General features: G+C 36.6%; 1 protein-coding gene across 15 annotated transcripts in view; it reads right to left on the bottom strand.

Moving 5' to 3' along the window:
- Positions 1-23,265, bottom strand: part of STAU2 (staufen double-stranded RNA binding protein 2) — a 315,973-nt gene that overhangs the window by 184,260 nt on the left and 108,448 nt on the right. For all 15 annotated transcript variants that reach the window (XM_052651501.1, XM_052651499.1, XM_052651497.1 and 12 more), the window contains 4 exons: positions 23,035-23,142; positions 20,779-20,991; positions 15,572-15,709; positions 5,671-5,802 (listed from right to left, as the gene is read on the bottom strand). In XM_052651501.1, the coding sequence (XP_052507461.1) occupies positions 5,671-5,802; positions 15,572-15,709; positions 20,779-20,991; positions 23,035-23,142 (591 nt within the window). The remainder of the gene's footprint in view (positions 1-5,670; positions 5,803-15,571; positions 15,710-20,778; positions 20,992-23,034; positions 23,143-23,265) is intronic.

Below are 23,265 nucleotides of genomic sequence, written 5' to 3' on the forward strand. Positions count from 1 at the left end.
TGCTATAGCCATTAAAAGAATAACAAAGGAATCCTATGAACAATTTTATACCATTAAATTCAGCTTAGAGATGGACAGACCCTTGAAAGATTCAAACTGCCAAAGCTCACTCAGCAGTAGTTAATCTGAGTAGTCTTATATTTATTTTTACATCAATTTATACTTAAAGCCTTCTTACATAAAAAATTATAAACCCCGATGGCTCCACCAGTAAATTTTACTCAACGATTAATGAAGGAAGAATACCAAACTCTCTGAGATGATGAAAGAGAAGGAGATACTTCCAAACTTACTATATGAGTCTAGCACTACCGTAATAATGATACTAAAACCAGTATTTCTACTTCAGATGATGAAGACTTTCTGGAAGTGGATAGTGGAGATAGTTGTAGAACACTGTAAACGTACTTAATGCCACTGAATTGTACACCTAAAAATGGTTAAAATGGTAATTTTTTGCTGTGTATGTATATACAGGTATTTCACACTTTTCAAAAGTTTATGTCACTTTGCTTTTATGAAAGACATGCACCTGTTTTTGCTAACTGAAAGAAATCCAAAGAGGATTTTCACTTTTATGGAGAAACAAAAAATGCCATTCAGTGTTTTACTTCACAGCTAGCCATTACTGAGGTAGCACCCGCCAAGAGCAGCGAGAGTGGCAACTGCACCCAGTATCTCAGCATCCAGTCACCACAGCTTTGAACCGTGTATGAGAATCTGTGTTCTGTCTGGATTTATTTTGTGCATTCATTAGCAAGATGAGTCCTAAGGCAATTGCTTCTTTATTTCAGGCCATTTTGGCTTACAAAAGGTTTCATAGGCATTGCTTTACTTTCAGATAGTGGGGGAAACCTGTATCACATAAATTTAAAAAATCCATCAATTAAAAATAAAATTCACCATATCCACAAACTAAACAGAAAAAATCATGTCACTATCAACAGATGCGGAGAAAACATTTGGCAAAATTCAACATTCACTGATAATTATGGGGGGGAAACTTCTCAAAAAAGCAGGAACACTAGGAACTATTAACCTGATATAGAGCTGTATAAAAAACCTACAAGCATCATGTTATATAATAGCAAAAGACTGAACAATTTCCTTGTAAGGTTGGGAACAAAGTCAAGATACCTGTTTTTCTGTTTCAACAATCAACCTTCTATTCAACACTGAATGGGATGTTTCACTCAAGGCAATAAAGCAGGACAAATAAATAAAACCATACAGATTAGCAAGAAAAAAATAAACTGTCTTTATTAACAGATAACACAATCATCAATGCAGAAAATTGCAAAAATCTACAAGATAAGTCAGTTCAGCAAGGTCACAGGATGCAAAGTCAATATATAAAGACAACTGTATTTCTATATGCTAGAAAAGAAGAATTAGAAACTGAAATTAAAAACCAATGCCATTACCAATAGCACCCACAAACATGAAACATTTAGGGATAAACATAAAAAATGTGGAAGATATTTCCATAAAAAAGTACAAACACTGCTGGGTTATATTTCAAAAAACCTAAATAACGAGAGCAAGATCTTGTTCAAAGGTTGGAAGACTCAATATTTTGAAGATATATTAATAAATGCAAACATGATCTATGTAATATTCAACATAATCCCAAAGAAAAATTCCAAATGGATTTTTTTTTTGGTAGAAATTGATTTAAAAATTTATTATGAAAACATAAAGATTAGCCAAAACAATTTTTTAAAAGTAGAACAAAGATGAAGTTCTTTATCTGATCTCAAACCTTATCCAAAAAAGGCACACTCTATATACAGTTGTACAGTTGAAGAATAGATAGACATACAGATTAACAAGCAGAAAATCTAGAAACAGATCCACACATAAGTGGTCAACTCATTTTCAACAAAGGTCTAACTCAATGGAAAAAGCATTAATCTTTTAAAGAAATGGTGTTTGAACAACTGGACAACATATGTAAAAAAGGAGAAGAGAAGACAGAGAGTGAGAAACAGGAATCCTTTATCTGATAAGGCACTGGCATCCAAAATATATAAAGAACTTTTAGAACTCAATAATAAGGAAGTAAACCATCCAATTTTTTAAAAGACAAAAATTCTGAACAGATACTTCAAAGAAGAGATAGGAGTGCGAAATAAATATATGATGAACTAGTCAGCATTATTAACTAGGGAAAATGGAAATGAAATCCAATAAAACAACATTAAATACCTAATACCATCATCAAAGCTATAAAAACCGACAATACCAAGAGCTAGAGCAGATGTGGAATAAGCAGAAATCTCACACATTGCTTGTGGAAATGAAAATGGTACCACCTCTCTGGAAAACATCTTCAGTTTCTAAACAAGTGGCCTGTGCACTATTATATGAATATGTACCTAACAGGCTATATTAGACAATATATGCAATCAAGATTTGTACATGAATGTTTACAACCACTGTATTTACAATAGCCTCAAACTGAAAACCTAAATGTTGGTAAAGAATAAAACAATAACAAACAGAAAAGATACATGATAACACATGATAAACAAATGATAAATATAACAACATAGATGAATCTCAGCAATAAGGGTTGACACAAACGGCTACATAATGTACCATTCAATTTATTCAACATTCTGGAAAAGGCAAAACTATAGAGACAGAAATCAGATCAGCGTTTGTCAGGAGCTGAGGAAAAGGAAAGACATTTACTATAAAATGGCATTAAGACACTGGGTTAACAGTAATGTTATAAATCTTAATTGTGATGTGGTCATATACACACTTGTCAAAATTCATTAAGCTGCAATTCACTAAATCTTAATGTTTTTAAAGTGGAGATATATTAGTGCATAAATACAGAATATCTTTGTGAGGACATTTATCTTTTTTTTTTAATCCTTATACAAGATTCACTATATTCAGACACTATTCTAAATGATGTACAAACATTAACTAAACATGGGAGACACCTTTAGGAAGAGACCAAGTCTGAGGGTCTCAGGGTAAAGCGAGGCTAATTTTTCCTTCACTGTTCATTCTTTTGCACTTTTAAATTCTTCCATGGACAGAGGAGCATGGCAGGCTATAGTCTATGAGATCACAAGAGTCAGAAACAACTTAGCAACTAAACCACCACCACCACCACCACCACTCAATTATGTATATATCTTGACTATTTTTTTTTAAAGCCAACTTTTTAAAAGCTACTTTTAAAGATTTTTTTTAATAATTGCTTTTGTCACATTCTCAAAAGATCTTATTGACAAATCAAGGTATTAACTAACTCCTCTTACTTGATCTTTACAGCATACAACTACCGTTTTTTTTATTTTGGCCAAGCCATGTAGCTTGTGGGAATCTTAGTTCCCTGACCAAGGAATGAACCCGGGGCCAGGCCAGTGAAAGCACCAAGTCCTAAACACTGGACCGCCAAGGAGGTACCAGGCACCTCCTCCTTAAAGTCTCTTGCTTCTCTCTTTTTTACAGGTATTCTTCCTTTCTGTATTCTCCATGCATTGTACCTGCTACTGAAATCTTAACACATACACTTAAGAAGCAGGGCTGGTGTCTTTTCTGTCTCCTCTCTACACCACTGCCCTAGTTTGAGACCCTCGGAATCTTTCACCTGAACAATTCTGCTAGCACTGGCCACCCTGCCTTCAGTCCTGTCCTGCCTGTATCCATTCACAACATTACTTATAGGACTGGCCTATGTAGAAAGCAAACCGGATCATGTCACGTTCAAACTCAAATCTCAAATTAATAATTCAAAAGCACATTACTTCACATAAAAATAGTCATCTCAGCTACTCCTGACTTTCCAGACTCATCTTCACATATCTAGAATTTTAATTATACTGTTTCGTGATGTAAGCTCCTCACCCCTAACACTTACTGGTCAGTTTCATGAGTGCAGGGACCAAATTCCAGTCATCTTATCTTCAGTTTTAAGTGTCTGGCATTTAGTGGGTGTGATGATTAATTTTATGTGTCAGCTTGTTTGGGCTAGGTACTCAGATATTTGGTCCAACGTTATTCTGGGTGTTTCTGTGAGGGTGTTTTAGAAAGAGATTTACATTTAAATCACTGAACTCTAAAGAGTAAAAAAAAAGACTCTCTAGAATGTGGGTGGGCGTTGTCAGTTGAAGGCCTGCCTAGGCAAAGGCTGACCTTCCCTGGAACGAGAGGCAGCTTGCCAGTCAATGGCCTCCAGGCTCTGCAGCTCCTTCCTGAGTCTCCAGCCTGCTGGCATCCCCAGCAAATTCTGGAGTAGCCAAGCATCCAAAACTTCATGGGTTGATTCCTTAAAATAAGTCTGTGTGATACACACACACACACACACACACACACACACACACACACACACACACACGACCCTATTCCTCTGGAGAACCCTAACTAATAACACAGTGGGTATGCAAAAATATGTTTTTCTAATTAATGAAATTAATGCCAGTGTTTTGTTCTGTTTTATTTTCATTTAACTTACAAATAAAGGTCTACGAGGAGATTTATTCTGACATATTTTTATAAATCACTTACCAGTTTTAAGTCAATATAAATGTGTTAAGTTAAAACAACATATACACAATGTAAGAACTACAGAAACTTGAACACGTGTTAGGTTTCATGTTACAAATACTTTTAAAAGAAGAAAACACATTTACTAGCCAGGTTATAAAAACAGAACTGAAATCTCCAGTGATATCACACAGATAAATAATTTTTAATCACTCAAAATAACTGCCTAGATATTTACAGTACCTTAAAAAGTGTATCTAAGTATTTTTTAATAGATAATTTCATTTTTACTCCAAAGTTCACAAAGGTGTTCCTGCAGAAACTGAAACTATCCCTGAAATAGAATCTGTATGTGAGAAAATGGTGTGGAAAAAACCATACTGCTTATGACAGAAATAATTATTAAGCTTGTTTTGGGAATGTTCATACAAATGAAGTGTTTAATAAAAATAATTTCTACATATGTATAGATAAAATGATAATTGAATACAAAGTGAAATGAAGTCAGTTCCTGCTAAGTTAACTGCCAAGTCCTGAACTCAGGGTTCTCAGCTTCTCTTGCAATACAGGCAGGTGTTAATGATGTCATTACCTGCTGCAGAAGAAATAGGGGACCATGAACACAAGTCTTGGCAGAAAATAAACACCCTAGAGTTTACCTTTAATTTAAAGTAAACAGAAAAATCAGTTTATAGAGTCTGTCCTATATAGCTCCTGCCCTAAAGGGATAACTTAGAATCTTTACTTCCAGGGTTTTCAGCTGTATTCCAGAAATAAAGGCTAACAACCTCCATTCTTAAAAAACACAAATTAAAAAACTGGGTATATAAAGCAAAAATCATTAGTCAGTAAGGTAAAACTTACTACATTGGTATTAATATTATATAAAATATATACAATTGTACAGCAAATTTTTAGTATTTTCTAATTGTAAGATTATAATATTTTATCGTGACCCCTAAACAGTGGTTATTTTGCATCAGGAGAATCTGTATCTTTAAAGATATGACGATAAGAGTACCAACTTGGAAAAGTTAAAACTTGACATCTACTTTACACTAGTTAAGACAGTACTAAGAGTCAAGGAACACTGGAACAGAACTTGCTCATTATTTTTATATTCTGACAGGACAGAACTTATCCGTGTAATTTAACTCTCACCTTGTCAAGCTGATCTTGAAGACTAGTGGATGCTTTATAACCAAGTTGTAACAGCATAGCTTCCGCAGCATTTTTTTTGGCTATCTTTTTATTAGGTCCTGTTCCAGTAGCAACTTCATTCCCTACCTTGACCTGGTAAGAATAAAGTAAGAAATGTAATGACAGCTGCTTTGGTAACAAACATTAACATCACAAAGCAATGTGTTCTGCTCTCTAGCATTCAAAAATATAAAGTTCAGTCCATAATAAAATAGCAATTAAGATCCCTTTTATATTACATATATATATATAAATTCATACACAGAGAAAAGTATGAAATCGGGCCCTCAAAATGTCAATGGGGGTTATATCAGGATGACAGAATCTTCATTTCAGTTCAGTTCAGTTGCTCAGTCGTGTCCAACTCTTTGCGACCCTATGAACTGCAGCACACCAGGCTTCCCTCTCCATCACCAACTCCCGAAGCTTGCTCAAACTCATGTCCGTCGAGTTGGTGATGTTATCCAACCAACAGTCTTAGAACATTTTTATTTCCTTACATATTTCTATATTCTTTAATTTTTAAACAATAAACTTTTTTATGTAAGCAGAAAAATAAATTCACATTGTAGAGAGTTGATTATGACTACATTTAGTATTCTTCACTTGAATTAATAAACTAAAAAGGCTAAAATTCACATTGCTGCCATTTAAAATAATGTTAAAATGCACAGAAAACCTGAATACCCATATCTCCAAAGAGGATATGGAGATGATCAACAGGCACATGAAAAGATGTTCAGCACTGCTAATCATGAGGGAAATGCAAATTAAAAAAACAATGAGATATTACCTCAAACCTGTCAGAATGGCTATCATCACAAATATCCCAAATAACTAATGCCAGCAAGGATGGGGACAAAAGAGAACCCTTGTACACTGCTGGTGAGAATGCAAATTGGTGTAGCCACTATGGAACACAATGTGGCAGTTTCTCCAAACAACTAAAAACAGAATGGGGGGAGGGATAAATTGGGAGAATGGAATAGAGATATATACACTACTGGTGTGATCACTCACCTAGAGCCAGACATCCTGGAATGTGAAGTCAAGTGGGCCTTGGAGAACATCGCTACAAACAAAGCTAGTGGAGGTGATGGAATTCCAGTTGAGCTATTTCAAATCCTCAAAGATGATGCTGTGAAGGAGCGCACTCAATATGCCAGCAAATTTGGAAAACTCAGCAGTGGCCACAGGACTGGAAAAGGTCAGTTTTCATTCCAATCCCAAAGAAAGGCAATGCCAAAGAATGCTCAAACTACCGCACAACTGCACTCATCTCACATGCTAGTAAAGTAATGCTCAAAATTCTTCAAGCCAGGCTTCAGCAATACGTGAACCGTGAACTTCCTGATGTTCAAGCTGGTTTTAGAAAAGGCAGAGGAACCAGAGATCAAATTGCCAACATCCACGGGATCGTGGAAAAAGCAAGAGAGTTCCAGAAAAACATCTATTTCTGCTTTATTGACTATGCCAAAGCCTTTGACTGTGTGGATCACAATAAACTGTGGAAAATTCTGAAAGAGATGGGAATACCAGACCACCTGACCTGCCTCTTGAGAAATCTGTATGCAGGTCAGGAAGTAACAGTTAGAACTGGACATGGAACAACAGAATGGTTCCAAATAGGAAAAGGAGTTACGTCAAGGCTGTATATTGTCACCCTGCTTATTTAACTTCTATGCAGAGTACATCATGAGAAACGCTGGACTGGAAGAAACAAGCTGGAATCAAGATTGCCAGGAGAAATATCAATAACCTCAGATATGCAGATGATACCACCCTTATGGCAGAAAGTGAAGAGGAACTAAAAAGCCTCTTGATGAAAGTGAAAGAGGAGAGTGAAAAAGTTGGCTTAAAGCTCAACATTCAGAAAACGAAGATCATGGCATCCGGTCCCATCACTTCATGGGAAATGGATGGGGAAACAGTGGAAACAGTGTCAGACTTTATTTTTTTGGGCTCCACAATCACTGCAGATGGTGACTGCAGCCATGAAATTAAAAGACGCTTACTCCTTGGAAGAAAAGTTATGACCAACCTAGATAGCATATTCAAAAGCAGAGACATTACTTTGCCAACTAAGGTCCTTCTAGTCAAGGCTATGGTTTTTCCTGTGGTCATGTATGGATGTGAGAGTTGGACTGTGAAGAAAGCTGAGTGCAGAAGAATTGATGCTTTTGAACTGTGGTGTTGGAGAAGACTTGAGAGTCCCTTGGACTGCAAGGAGATCCAACCAGTCCATTCTGAAGGAGATCAGCCCTGGGATTTCTTTGGAAGGAATGACGCTGAAGGTCAAACTCCAGTACTTTGGCCACCTCATGTGAAGAGTTGACTCACTGGAAAAGACTCTGATGCTGGGAGGGACTGGGGGCGGGAGGAGAAGGGGACGACAGAGGATGAGATGGCTGGATGGCATCACTGGACGTGAGTTTGAGTGAACTCCAGGAGTTGGTGATGGACAGGTTGGCCTGGCGTGCTGCAATTCATGGGGTCACAAAGAGTCGGACACGACTGAGCAACTGAACTGAACTGATACATAAAATAGGTCACTAATGAGGACCTATTTTATAACACAGGGAACTCGACTCAATACTCATAATGACCTATATAGGAAAAGAACCTTAAAAAGAGTAAATATATGTATATGTATGCTTCCCAGGTGGCCCAGTGGTGAAGAATCTGCCTGCAAGGTAGCAAACGCAGGTTTGATCCCTGTGTCAGGAAGATCCCCTGGAGAAGGAAATGGCAAACCACTCCAGTATTCTTGCCTGGAGAATCCCATGACAGAGAAGCCTGCTGGCTACAGTCCATGGGGTCACAAAAGAGTCAGACATAACCTAGCGACTAAACAACAACATGAATATGTATAACTGATTCATTCTGCTGTACACTTAAAACTAATACAATACTGTAAAACGATTATATTCCAGTAAAAATCATTTAAAAAAAAAGGAACTACCATATGTCCCAGCAATTCCACTCCTGGGTATGTATCTAAAAAAACCAGAAACACTAATTCAAGAAGATACACACACCTCAACGTTCACAGCAGCATTGTTTACAACTGCCAAGACAAGACGCAACCTCAGCGTCTATCAACAGATGAATGGATAAAGAAGATGTGGTAATTATATACACAGTGGAATACTACACAGTCATAAAAAGAATGAAATTTTGCCATCTGAAACAACATGGATGAACTTGAAGGCTATTACACTAAGTGAAATAAGTCAGAGAAATACAAATACTGTATGATGTCACTTATACATAGAATCTAAAAATACAACAAACTAGTAAATATAAAAAAAAAAGAAACAGACTCACAGATATAGAAAACAAACTAGTAGTTACCAGTGGGGAGAGGGAAGCAGGGAGGGGCACTATAGAGGCAGGGGATTAAAAGGTGCAAACTAGTATATATAAAATAAGCTATAAGGATATACTATACAGCAAAGACCATATAGCCAATACTTCACAGTAACTATAAATGGAGTATAACCTTTAAAAATTATAAATTATTATACTGTACTCTTGTAACATATACTATTGTACATCAACTATATATCAATAAAAAAATCTTTAATCCCCAAAAAAAAATTTAAAAAATTATATAGTTTCTGAAGAGAACATATAAAGATTAATACAATACTGTGGTTAAAAACAAAGACTTCTGAGTCAGATTTGGGTATGAGATCCAACTCCATTATTTCCCATGAACTGATTCAAATTATTTAATATCTCTAAGCCCCAGTTTTTTCATTAGTAAAAGAGGGGTAATACAATGACCTAACAGTGTTACTCTGAAAATTAAACAAGAAAATGTATGTAAACTACAGTGTGCATTATAGCGTAATTGCTCAATAAATGTTAGCTTTTTATCATTAGAACTACCCCACAGTTCTCTTTTGTGAGCAAGAGGCACACATGTACGTGCATCCACACATTTAAATAGACATCAGCCATCTTATATCCACATGCACATTTCCTGAGCTGGGTAATGATTTTTTAGTCATGTATATGCTGAGATAATACAAATATAAAAATCAAATCAGAAAACAAAAAAGGAAAAAAATTACATGAAGAAACAGATAATAAACAGTGAAAGTGGCATTTATTTTTACAGATTGTTCTCAGTAAGTGATAGAAGGAGCAGACAAGAAGATAATCACAATTTTGGAAATTAAACCATGTAGTCTAAATAATCTATGGGCAAAGAAGACATCTCACTGGAAATATTTTAAATACGTAATAATGGAAATACAATATGTCAAAACTTGAAAGATGCAGCTAAAGAGGGTTTAGAAGAAAACATATAAGCCATAAAAGCTTAGAGAAAGGCAGAAGAGTAATGAGCTAACCATTCATCTCAAGTAGTTACTAACAGCAAAATAAATCCAAAGAAACAGATCATTAGAAACAAGAGCAAAAATTTAGGAAATATAAAACAAAGTACAACAGAGAAGTTCAAAAAGCCAAAAGCTGGTTCCCTGAAAAAATTAATACAGTGATAAACCAAAGGTGAGACCGATCAAGAAAAAATAAGACACAATTAAGAATGAGGACGGGAGATTATGAACCTTCTGTAGCATTACAAAATAATAAGGGATACTGAATAATTCAGCTAACATTTTTTATTATTTAAATAAAATGGAAAAATTTCTAGACAATACAAATTTCCAAAACTGGTACAGAATAAACCCCTAACTATATAAATCTATAACTACAAAAGAAGTTAAAACCACAATTAAAAACTTTTTCACAATGAAAACTTCTGAGAGTTCTTCTAGCAAGTTCTCCCCGATATTTAAGGAAGAATAATGCTACTCTTACAAAAATGCATCCAAGAATAAAAAAAAGAGGAATCCATCCCCAATTATTCAGTGAAGCATCACTTTGGTTTCAAAATCCAACAAGTGTAAGAAAAAAAATTTAAAGACCAGTTTCATTCATGAATATAAATGCTAGTTTAAACCATGTAATAGTACACTGAACAAAGCAATGTGGAAAAAAAAAAGAAAAATAATGACTAAGTTTATTTCAAAAATGTTAAGGTAGGTCTAACATTTGGCATTAAATCAATCAATGTTATCTGCTATATTAATCAGTTAAGGAGACAAATCATATGATCACCCACATAAATTGAACAAAAGCATTTGTGAAAACTCAATGTTCATTCATACTGAGTGAGTGAGTGAGTGAGGTCGTTCAGTCATGTCCGACTCTTTGCGACCCCATGGACTGTAGCCCACCAGGCTCCTCCGTCCATGGAATTCTCCAGGCAAGAATACTGGAGTGGGTTGCCATTTCCTTCTCCAGGGGATCTTCCCAACCCAGGGATTGAACCCAGGTCTCCCGCATTGCAGGCAGACACTTTAACCTCTGAGCCACCAGGCAAGCCCTCATTCATATTACTCAGCCACAAAAAGGAACGCATTTGAGTCAGTCCTAATGAGGTGGATGAAACTAGAGCCTATTATACAGAGTGAAGTAAATCAGAAAGAGAAAAACAAATTAACACATATATATATAGGATCTAGAAAGATGGTAATGATGAACCTATTTGCAGAGCAGCGGTGGAGACACAGACATAGAGAAGAGACTTAAGGACATGGCTGGGGTGAGGGAAGGAAGGAGAGGGTGGGAGATATGCAGAGAGCAATATGGAAACATACATTACCATACGTAAAATAGAGAGCCAATGGGAATTTGCTGTATGACTCAGGGAACTCAGACTGGGGCTCTGTGACAACCTAGAGGGATGGGATGGGTATGGAGGTGGCAGGGGTGTTCCAGTGGGAGGGCACATAGATAAACCTATGGTTGATTCATGTTGATGTTTGGTAGAAATCGACATACTACTGTAAAGCAATTATTCTTGAATTAAAAATAAATGAATTAAAAAAAAATTTTTTAGGGCTCTCTTAACAGCTATCAGAAATTTTATAGTTCTAATCTGTGCAATGTTTTTGAAACACTTCATTTTGCTTTTTCTGCTGAAACCACATTATAACAAATCAACAGTGGTCTTATGGACCCCCACTTAGAAGCACCGATCTAGTGCCTGGAGTTGGGTGAATGCGCACCACCTTCCGTATCTGTTGGCCTGCTCCTGACCCGAACAGCAGGCCCTACATACAAAGTCTTCAAGTCCCTGGCTAGAGCCAGCCTCTGCTACCTGTTGTTTTTTCCAGTGCTTGGTGTGTTCCCTGGCTTCACAAGACCCTGTGCTGTTGCTGGAAAACTTGAAGCTGGAAAGATGCCAGAAGCTTCTGCTACTGCTACTGCTCTGAGGGTGAAGAGACTTGCCAAAGTAAATGGCAGTGAAAGATAATGGAGAAGCAAAAAAATGTTTCAACTGTTTTCAGAAGCTATCTACCTCTTCTCATTCAAATCTTCGGCTCCTTCACCCTTAAATCTCAGTTACTGCCCAAGCCTGAGGCCCTCTGCCTCTAGGTTCCTGTTCTTGGGACAGGGGGTTCCCATCACAGCATTCATTTTAGATCTGAGTCTGCTGGCTTTCCGTCTGACCTACTCTGACACCTGAAGACTTACTTCCAGAAGTGCTTCCAGACTCATTTTTCCTATTCACCCACCCCTTGCCTAACATGAGCTTTTATAGTTCCATGGTTCAATAGCTTGTGAGTAGCTGGTTACCCCAGAGTTATTTGTTAGGACTGAAAAAGACCACTGTGCTAAAGGACTTTGGTTCCCTGCCAGCACTTACAATGAGCACTCAAAAAAAAAAAAAAAAAAAAAAATCACTGCATTATAAAAGTCAGTAAGCATGTAAATAGGCTTCCATGGTGGCTGAGTGGTATAAAGAATCCACCTGCCAATGAAGGAGCCACAGCTTCAATCCCTGGTTCATGAAGATACCCTGGGGGAGGAAATGGCAACCCACTCAAGTATTCTTGCCTAGGAAATCCCATGGAGAGAGGAGTCAGGTGGGCTATAGTCCATGAGGTTGCAAAAGAGTCAGACATGACTTAGTGACTAAATAACAATAAAGCATGTAAGTAAACCTCCAAAAGTCATCTTCCTAGAAAGCTTCCAAGATTTATGACTACTGTAATATTTTTACATTAAAATGTAAATTTTTCTGCAAAGAAGCTCAATTATTTTACTATACAATGAATTTAGGATGACTAGATTTTTGTCTTTAAACAAATCAATTAAATCCTCTGGACTTCACTGGCTGTCCAGGGGTTAAGACTCTGCACTACCACACTGGGGGGCATGGCTTTGATCCCTGGTCAGGAAACTAAGATCCCACATGCTGTACAATGCAGTCCCCTCCCCGACAAAAATTCAAGATACTATTGTTTTAAATAATAATAATAAATTAATTCATTAATGAAGTTTTCAAAAAACTAACAAGAAGTCTGATAAAACAGCATTTACCAAAAAATTAATGAAATTCCCTTAATATACATTTTTTAAAACTTGCAGTCTTAAAAAAAAAAAAACCAAACCTGAGATCTTAGTCACAGATAGGTAGAAAAATTAACATATGATACAAATAATAAAATGTGCTGATACACAATTAATTTAGTTATCAATATGCTCTGGACCTAAATGTCCAAATAGTGTCACTGGAAATTTTCCTTTACCTAGTAATCAATACAAGTAACGACATCCATTTTAAAACACACATTTATTTGTGGGGTTTTTCTGGTGATAGACAAATATGAGCATATTATCTTTAGATCGTTTACTTCCACATTCAATAATAATGATTCCATTATAACAAATGATAACATTGTTCAAGCAGTTTATACAAATCCCTTTACTTTGATGAAGTTACAGCAACACTGTAATGAATCCACTGGGGCTTTCAGAAGAAGGAAAAAACAATATGAATTCAGTGTGAAAACATTTAAAAGCACAGCCAAATGTTCCTGTTTGACTAGAATGTTTATGAATACCCATAAAATGGAAGCTGGCCTAAGATATTCTAAATTCCTCTTTCAAAAGGGGTACTCGGTATATTCCACAGGAAAGGAATTGTTTAATAAAGTCAAAGCCGGTTTTTATTTGTAACACAGGTCTAAAATGTGTGTGTGTGGGGGGGGGGGGGGATGGATCTTTTTTCCCCTCAAGTTTTAGAGTTCAAAAAAATACTTTCTAGAATTCCTCAGAGTTAAGAATGTAAAAAGAAAAATGGTGCACATACTTTACAAAGTAAAAAAATACTATAACAACACTGCTTGGGTCCTAATGATCTAGAAAACCATACGTTTAGCAACCACAGCAGAATCCCTCCTCTTTGGACATCTAAGTTAACAACCATGGTTTACTTGTAACTACAACGTAAGTTTATATCTCCAACAAAAGTCAAACATACTAGCTCTCAGTCAAGCAGGCAACAAATATACCTCACAGGTTTATAAGATCCTACTATATACATACCACCATATTGGGTACTGTGAGATAAAGGAACATGGAGGTTATCAATTAGGAAGGAAGGTAAAACTTAGACATGCACAAGAAGTTAGTCAACATGAGATATTATGCTTGAGTCTAGATGTCTGCCACACGGTCAGCACTTAATTAACATCTGTTGATTGTAACTGGGTTATATTAAACGTGAGATCCACAGGTTTGACTGGAAAAGCTTCTTTGACAAGCCTGTTGTCGCTCAGTAGTGACTTCTGACTCTTTGCAACCCCATGGACTCTAGCCTGCCAGGCTCCTCTGTTCATGGAGTTCTCCAGGCAAGAATACTGGAGTGGATAGCCATTCCCCTGTCAACCCAGGAATCGAACTGGGGTCTCCTGAATTGCAGGCAGATTCTTTACCAGCTGAGCTACCAGGGAAGCCCATAACCTAACAAAAACTGTTGGGACCAAAAAGAGAATTTAATATAGACTGGGTGCTAGAGGATTCTAATTAACCATACCTAATATAAGAAAAAGTAAAAAACCTTCCATGTGTTTTAGAGTCACACAGTAAGCATATACGCTAAAATGACATGTGGTTAGAAATTAGCTTTAGAAAACTTCAGGAGAAGAAGGAAACGAAGGAGGGTGGAAGGGAAGAAGGAAAAATTGATAGCCAAAGCCAAGCACAGCAGAAATCTTCACTGTTGTTTTTGGATGATGGGCATAGTCCCCAAGAGGCCATTATGCTCTTCCATTATACTGTCCTTTACTGTGTACTATTAAACATATCCATCCATCTTTGAATATGCTTGAAATTTTCATAATAAAAATGAAAGGTTTCTATGATACTGAGACTTGAGTTGGTAAATGAAGATGGATAGGTAGGATTTAAAAAGGAGGGCATTTTAGGCATTTGACCTCACTCTTAGTCCCCACCCCTAGACCAATACACCAGCAACCACTCTTCAAGTTTCCAGGCTGTACAAAGCAGCACTTAAATCTCTCAGCAACTCAGAGCCCCTCTGTGTTCACCAAAGTTAGGCAGCCAGCTAACCCTCTTTTCTCAATTTCTCTAATGACCTGAACTCATGCTCTTGGCCCTGTTTCACCTACTACCTCCATCCTTCTAAATTATGTTTCTAATTCCATCTGTCTTTTATTCCCAGTAGTTAACAGACTCCAGCTGCAAATTGCAACACATTAAGTTAGAGATAGGCATTCTCAATGAAGAACTCTGGGTGAGCTCATGGTCCCTTTGAAACCTCACACTCTCCAGTCTGACATGTCCTTGACACTTGAATGTTCCAACCAAGTTGGTAGATGGATCTGGAGGGAATGAACACTTTAAGTGTAAACAGTTTTATCTTCTACTATTAATTCCTAGTCTTCCGTCCCACCATATCTCTATTCTAGCCTCAGGATTTCTAAATGTTTTCAGTAGTTAAAAAAAAATCTTTTAATATAAAAGTGAGACATACTTGCATCACAAATTCCCGGCGTCGAGGCATTCCTCTTTCTGAAAGCAAAACGTAATCTGGCTCCTTTTCCTTTTTGGCCTGTTGAATCTGAGCCAGGCGGCTAATGGGGTTCATTCCTTGACCATATTCTGGTCCAGCCTAAAAAATAATTGAAGAAAAAAATTTCAAAATATGAAACATGCTTGTAAAACTTCTTGCTGGATCCTTAAAGAAACCATGGTTTTTACCTCCTCCCCTGCACCCCAAAACTGTGACTGGAGGATATAAATGAAAATCAAGACAGTTCATAAAGGAAAATCATAAAGTTAATCTGAAAGTAGAGTTTCTAGAGGATTTAGGGCTCACAGGTATTATTGGTAAGTTGGGTCAACTATCCTTTTAAACTCTTTAATACAGTAGGAGTTGTTTCACAACTTGTATTCGTCAAAAAACACCAAAAAGAAAGAAGACAAGCTATCAACTGAGAAGAGATATTTGCAATATATATAACTAAAAAAAGATGTATCCAGTATCCAAAATATATATTTTAAAACACCTAAAACTTATTAAGAAAAAGACAATCTAAAAAAATTGAGCAAATGAGATGAACAGATATTTAACAGAAGAAAAAAACATAAAAAGATAATTCATCTCATTAAGATTCAAAATGCATATTAAAACCATAGTGAGGTACTATTTCACACTTATCAATTTAGTAAAAATTAATAAGTCTGACAACACCAACTGGTGAAGATGGGGAATAACAAAAACTTATACAGTGCTGATCTTACTATAAATTGGGAAACAATTTGGCAATGTCTAGTAAAGCCCATGACCCATTCTCAGTAGTCTATTCATCTAAAAAACTGTTACCCAAATGTGGCAGTTCATTTGTACAGGAATATCCACAGCTGCATTATTTAAAATAGCAAAAAAAGGAAAACTAAAATAACCTTATGGCATGTTCATACAGTGAAAAGGCATACAGCAGTGAAAATTAAGATTTAAGTACTGCTACCTGCATCAAGATGAATGAATTTAAGAAAAAAAAATGTTAAGTGGCAAGAACAAGCACAGAAGAATATATAAAGTATGATATAATTTACATATACTCCATTAAAACTATAAAACACTGGTGAAATTAAATAAGGTCTCAATAGGTGGACAGACACACATTAATGGAGCGACAGATCCAATATTTTTAAAAAGTCAATTGTCTTCCAACTGATCTACCAGTTCTCTGCAATCCCAATCAAAACCCCAGCATGCTTTTTTTGGGTAATAATTAATAAGCCAGTGTTTAAAATTCACGTGGAAATGCAAAGGGAAAATAATCGAAACACCTTGATAAAAAGAACAAAGTTGGAGGAATCCAAATACCTGATTTCAAGATTTATTATAAAGCTATAATAATCAGGTCAGTACGTGTGGTACCGGAACTTCCTGGTGGTCCAGTGGTTAACAATCTGCCTTGCACTGCAGAGGATGCAGGTTCAATCCCTGCTCGGGGAACTAATATCCCATATGTCACAGGGCAACTAAGCCTGTGCACCACAACCAGAGTCCATGCACTGCAACAAAAGAGCTCGCATGATGCAACAAAGATTCAGTGTGCTACAACTAAGATCTGACACAGCCAAAAAAAAAAAAAGACGGTATGTGTGGAACTGGCATAAAGAGAGAGAAAGAAATCAATGAAACAGAATGGCAACCCGAAATAGAACCATACACACATGGCCGACAAGGGTGCAAAAGCCATTCAGTGGAGAAAGAGTAGCCTTTCAACGAATGGTCCTGGAACAACTGGATATTCACGTGTAGAAATAAATTTCAATCCACACATCACACAAACATTAACTCAAAGTCGCTCATAGGCTTAAATGTAATATCTAAAACTTCATAAAGAAAATAAAGAAATTTTTCTGGTTTGGTTAGGTAATGATTTCTCAGACACAACGCCAAAATCACATTCAGCAATAATAATAATAACAACAACAAAGCAGTAAGGATAATCTTATCCAGAAAACTTTTATCTCCAACAGCAGAAAAACTTCTCTGAGGCCTTACCTTGTAGAAGAGAATTACATTAAAATTGAGAATATAAATTCAAAGATACCATCAGGTAGTCTTACATTTTAACAAGGCAACTCTGTAGAGTAAATTAAAATCCAAAAGGAGTTCACAACCAACCAGTTTGAAACTGGCACTGGCATCAGACGTGACTAGACCCGAAACCTGACTCGACTCTGTGATCTGAGGGAAGTTCCTTAAACACCAAGAACCTCATCTTTAAAATAAGGGTAATATCTACATCTCAGAGTGATTAAGAGGTTCAAATGAGACAATGTGATAGCTTCATTATTCTAAATAAAATCAAGGTAAATCATCAACAGGTATCTTCTGTTTCTATTGCATTATAAGGAATGGTAGAACCTAGATGTAAAAGATTTAAGGAAGTGACTAAAACAGTGAAAACCAAGATACTATCTAAGGTGATCCACTTACTGGCCCATTATAAGGTCTGATCATACTCAAAATTAACCTAGATTTCAACTCACTGTATCCATGTTGCTTTCTCAAAATAACCTTACATTTCAGAGAATATCTATAGACTTTAACATAAGACAGATATGATACAAGTAATTCCAAGTGTGATGCATGTGAGGAAAAATGCAGGGGGCTAAATGAATGTGGGTGTTCTTTGGAAGGAATGATGCTAAAGCTGAAACTCCAGTACTTTCGCCACCTCATGTGAAGAGGTGACTCATTGGAAAAGACTCTGATACTGGGAGGGATTGGGGGCAGGAGGAAAAGGGGATGACAAAGGATGAGATGGCTGGATGGCATCACCGACTCGAAGGACGTGAGTTTGAGTGAACTCCGGGTGTTGGTGATGGACAGGGAGGCCTGGCGTGCTGCGATTCATGGGGTCGCAAAGAGTCGGACACAACTGAGTGACTGAACTGAACTGAACTGAAATGAATGTGGGAGTCAGGGAGAACCAGAGAAGGCTTCCCTGAGGAAGCTGAGTGTAAGCTGAGATCTGAATAGTGGACAGGAAGAAAGTTCTGTGGGAGAGGGAGAGGGTGGGATGATTTGGGAGAATGGCATTGAAACATGTATACTATCATGTAAGAAACGAATCACCAGTCTATGTCCGATGCAGGATACAGGATGCTTGGGGCTGGTGCACAGGCATGACCCAGAGAGATGTTATGGGGAGGGAGGTGGAAGGGGGGTTCATGTTTGGGAACGCATGTACACCCGTGGTAGATTCATGTCAATGTATGGCAAAACCAATACAGTATTGTAAAGTAAAATAAAGTAAAAATAAAAATTTAAAAAAATGCATATATAATAGAGGTAGTAGCAAAAAATCATTTTTAAAGTTCAAAATGTTTCTCCCCTCTTTCGGAAATAACATTTCAACAATATTCTTGCTTTTAATGGCTATAGTTAAAAGTAACAGGAGTTATATTTATAGTCTACTATAAAAATGATAGATCTTTTTTTAGACTAAAGGCTGGTTATTCTTAATTTGAGATTAGATTTAGCTTAATAGATAAGGTGCAAGTTAATGTGAATAGTTTCGCAGTAATGTAGAGCACTGTTCTTCCACTATGGAGAAGCTATATGTAGATTTTATAAACAAAAGAATTTAGGAAAACAGACCATGGAGACATTCATCTACATATAAAATGTGAACAGACAGAATGAGATACAAAATAACAAAAGCTAGTATTTATTGAATGGATTTCCCAGGTGGCTCTGTGGTAAAGAATCCACCTGCCAAGCAGGAGTCCTGGGTTTGATCCCTAGGTTGGGAAGGTGGCCTGGAGGAGGAAATGGCAACCCACTCTAGTATTCTTGCCCAGGAAATCCCATGGACAGAGGAGTCTGGCAGGCTACAGTCCATGGGGTCACAAAGAGTTGGACATAGCTTACCGACTAAACAACAAGCAACAAATATTTATTGAGTACTTACTATTTCTACTGTTAATACATATTTAATAATAATAACTAATGCATTCTATGTATCATCTTTCTTGAGTTTAACATGTAACAATCCTGTGATGTAAATCAATTATTATTCATCTCATTCCTCTGAACTATGCCTTAATTTTTTTTTGATTAATGTACGCAAAATCTGATTCCATAAAAGAGAATCACAACATTCTGAAAAGCCGTGTGGCTCTACATTCGTCTCTGAAAAGGCACTCGTGCCTGAGAGAACAGAAGCCAAGCCACCCCATGACCTCCGAGGCGTGCTCAGTCTCTCAGTCTTCTCCAACTCTGCGACCCCATGGACTGTGGCCCACCAGGCTCCTCTGTCCATGGGGATTCTCCAGACAAGAACACTGGAGTGGGTTGCCATGCCCTCCTCCAGGGCATCTTCCCAACCCCGAAATCACACCAGGTCTCCCGCATTGAAAGGAGTCTTTACCGACTGCGCTAACAGGGAAGCCCGAGAGCTGCTATGTGGATTAAATGTGATTCAGCACATGAAGCACTGGAGCCCCGTCTGGCACACGAAGTGCTTTATACCTGCAGTCTGCTGCTGCGGCTGCTGTCATCAGCGTGAGTGTTACTTATGCAATTATCACTCTGCGTCCTATCACCATGGCCTAAAATCTTGGGAAGTTACCACACAGCAGTGTGGACTGCACAAAGAACGCTGGATTATGGATCAGTAGTTCAGGTTGCCACACGTGATCGGTAAACACAAGCAAGCAAATTCTTTGAACGTGTTTCATAGAACCTTATTTGTAAAATGAGGGGCAACATGTGCCTTCATCATGATGAGAATTTTACCAAAGGTGTTCATGACTGAGAAAGTATTTTTTAAACATAAAAACTATAAATATGCAAGGTATTATTATTTCATGAATGAACCCAAGTATACAAGTGTCTAAAAGCAAAACAGAATTACTATTCGCTTACAGACACATGTCCAACCCGGATTCTGCTTATAACCCACAGGCTTAGGTGCCTGTCCTACGGAAGAACTTTTAGCTAGAGTTACCAGGGGAAGATCCCCTGGAGGAGAGTATGGCAATCCACTCCGGTATTCCTGCCTGGAGAATCCCATGGACCAAGGAGCCTGGCGGGCTATGGTCCATAGGGTTGCAAAGAGTTGGATACAACTGAAGCGACTTAGCATGCATGCACTATAATAAATATATATATATTATATATATATAGTATAACATTCACAAGCATACACTTACCTTTACTATTGTTTTAGGGCGTTTTTTAAAAAATAGTTTTGGCTTTTCAACCACAGGCAGAGGTGGAAGTTTCTTAAGCTCCTGTAGCACAGTGGTTGCAGCGCGCTTCTTGGAGAGTTTTTTGCTATTTCCCTCTCCTTCAGCGGAGAACTCTCCCACTGACACCCGGGTCACAAAGCTTTTCATGTGTGGTGGTCCACTTTCTTTAATAACCTATTAAATATAAGTAAAAGATTCAATACAGGGACTTACGATGGGTTTTTATGGCATGAATCTTTCTTAATGATCATATAAAAAATCAAAATTGAAATTATTAAGAATTATGCCAAAATTATGGATTTCTTCAATAAAACTATTATGAACTCATTATACAGAGACTCATTTATACTTATGATGCTTAATGAATTACATTGGAAAAAACAGAAATCTAAATAAACATATTAAGTCATGGTCAAAATTGTGTTTTACTAGCTTAAAAAAGGCAATTCTAATTATGGTTGCCCTGTTTCTTATGGGACAGAAAATAAGGATAATAAAAGATAATAAAACATACCATTACTGCATACATATCTAACTTTCTCCTCTGTGTGAATAAGTTACTGGAGTACAAGAAGTATGTCTCACTGGAGTTCTATAACTTACGAAGCATCTTGCATGTGGAGCCTCTCACAAACAGGTGATAGATGAAAAATCACCTATTTTTGATGGAGACCTCAAAGGCTGTCTTACAATAAGGAATATTTACTCTCTGTGACATGGTCTTAAATAGGTAAGTAAATTTGCCATAAAAATACCTAGCTTTCTAGAGTAATGGATTATGAATCTGTCAGCTATGAATGTTCCTAAATCCTATATTTAACAAGCTCTTTTTAAACTATGCCAATTTTGGGAAGCAAAATGCCTTCCAAGACCTGAGTGCTCAAAATTTCATTGTGTCTGTCAAAGCCTGACCTATTAAAAAAAATACCCTATTTAAATAGTTTACCATTGACCATTATATTAAAATTTTATCTTCTAATACTGGATACCAATGAAGAAAAGATACAGTATCTCAATAATCCAGTATTATTGAGGATAAAGTAATTTATGATAAGCTTACTTTCCAAGTAATTTAAGCTTACAGATTGAAACACCAAAACTGTTTAACCACTTTGATGGATATCTTTCTCAATTAAAAAATATACATATATATTTTACTGACTAAATATTCAACCTCTTACTGCTCACATTAGATCACCATTATGAACATGAAATATTCTACACTAAGGACATCTAAGGCCTCTAAGGACATCTAACTTTTAAAACAGTTCCTGTTCGTCTAGCATTTAAAAGGCCCCATCTTCCAAAGACTTTCAAGTTAAATGCAGTTACTTTTGATAGGTTTTCCATATTTTCCCTATCATTTCTCGCTGGGACCAATAGGCCCTCAGGTACATTCTCTTCCTGCCTTCTTCATTCTGCTGCCTTTAATCTGCTATGGGCTAAGAAATCAGGTAACAACACAACTTGTATCAGAATTATGTTTAAGAAAGAAAACAGGTTCTCAGTGGAGGTGAGTAGATCCTGCCAGTGAGTAAAGCATGAGAGTTTTCCAATAGGTGAACAGAACATAATTTGAGGGAAAATATTCCTCAACTGTTTCAGCTTATTCCTGGGTTTTGCCTATTTCCTAAATACTTGAGTTGCAAAATTAGTGATCTCTTAATAAAGGAGGTGTTATAACAATTTAATATTATTTATTTTTTAAATGCCACATAATTTTACAAATATTTTATGACATATTTATCCAGTTTTAAACTAGAGAACTGCTTAATTATGTCTTAGTGACTTATCAGTAAAGGTTAAACGTAAAGTTAAAAGGTAAAATTTATATTTTGGCCTCCATAAATTTAAAAGAAATTAAATATTAATATATATGTGACTAAATATTAATTATATATTGAATATTTTCAATGTGACCTTATCAAAATGCCAAATTTTATAGGTTACTATAAATTATCTTAAATTTGGAAAATAAATTTTATGATGAAACAAATGGCTGAATACAGAAAAGCCAAAGAGATTGGGAGGACTCCATGATATTGCAAGCTCTGATTTCTTAGGGCCTGCATCATTCCATGATAGTTCAAACAGAGGGAGCACATTAATTCTTTCAGGATGCTAAAATTTTATTTGTCAGATTTGTTTTGTTTGTTTGTTTAAAACAATGAGGAGCAAGGAGGGGAAAAAAATGGGAGATCTCTGCTGAATACATACCTCAAAACTGACGGGCATATTTCTCTTCAGAGCAATTTCAAACACTAAGCTGATCTCAGACTTATTTGCATCTTTGTCATCATCCATTTCTTTTCCTGATTCGCAATTCTAAATCACAAAAAAAAATAGGACAACACTGAATCTTCACTTTGTAACAAGCTTTACATGTACTGAACAATCAAGAGAACCTATCTTACACATCACAGGAAACCAGACTGGATCCTGTGGATT

The sequence above is a fragment of the Budorcas taxicolor genome, chromosome 14 (genome assembly GCF_023091745.1).
Source record: "Budorcas taxicolor isolate Tak-1 chromosome 14, Takin1.1, whole genome shotgun sequence".
In the NCBI taxonomy this organism is placed as follows: domain Eukaryota; kingdom Metazoa; phylum Chordata; class Mammalia; order Artiodactyla; family Bovidae; genus Budorcas; species Budorcas taxicolor.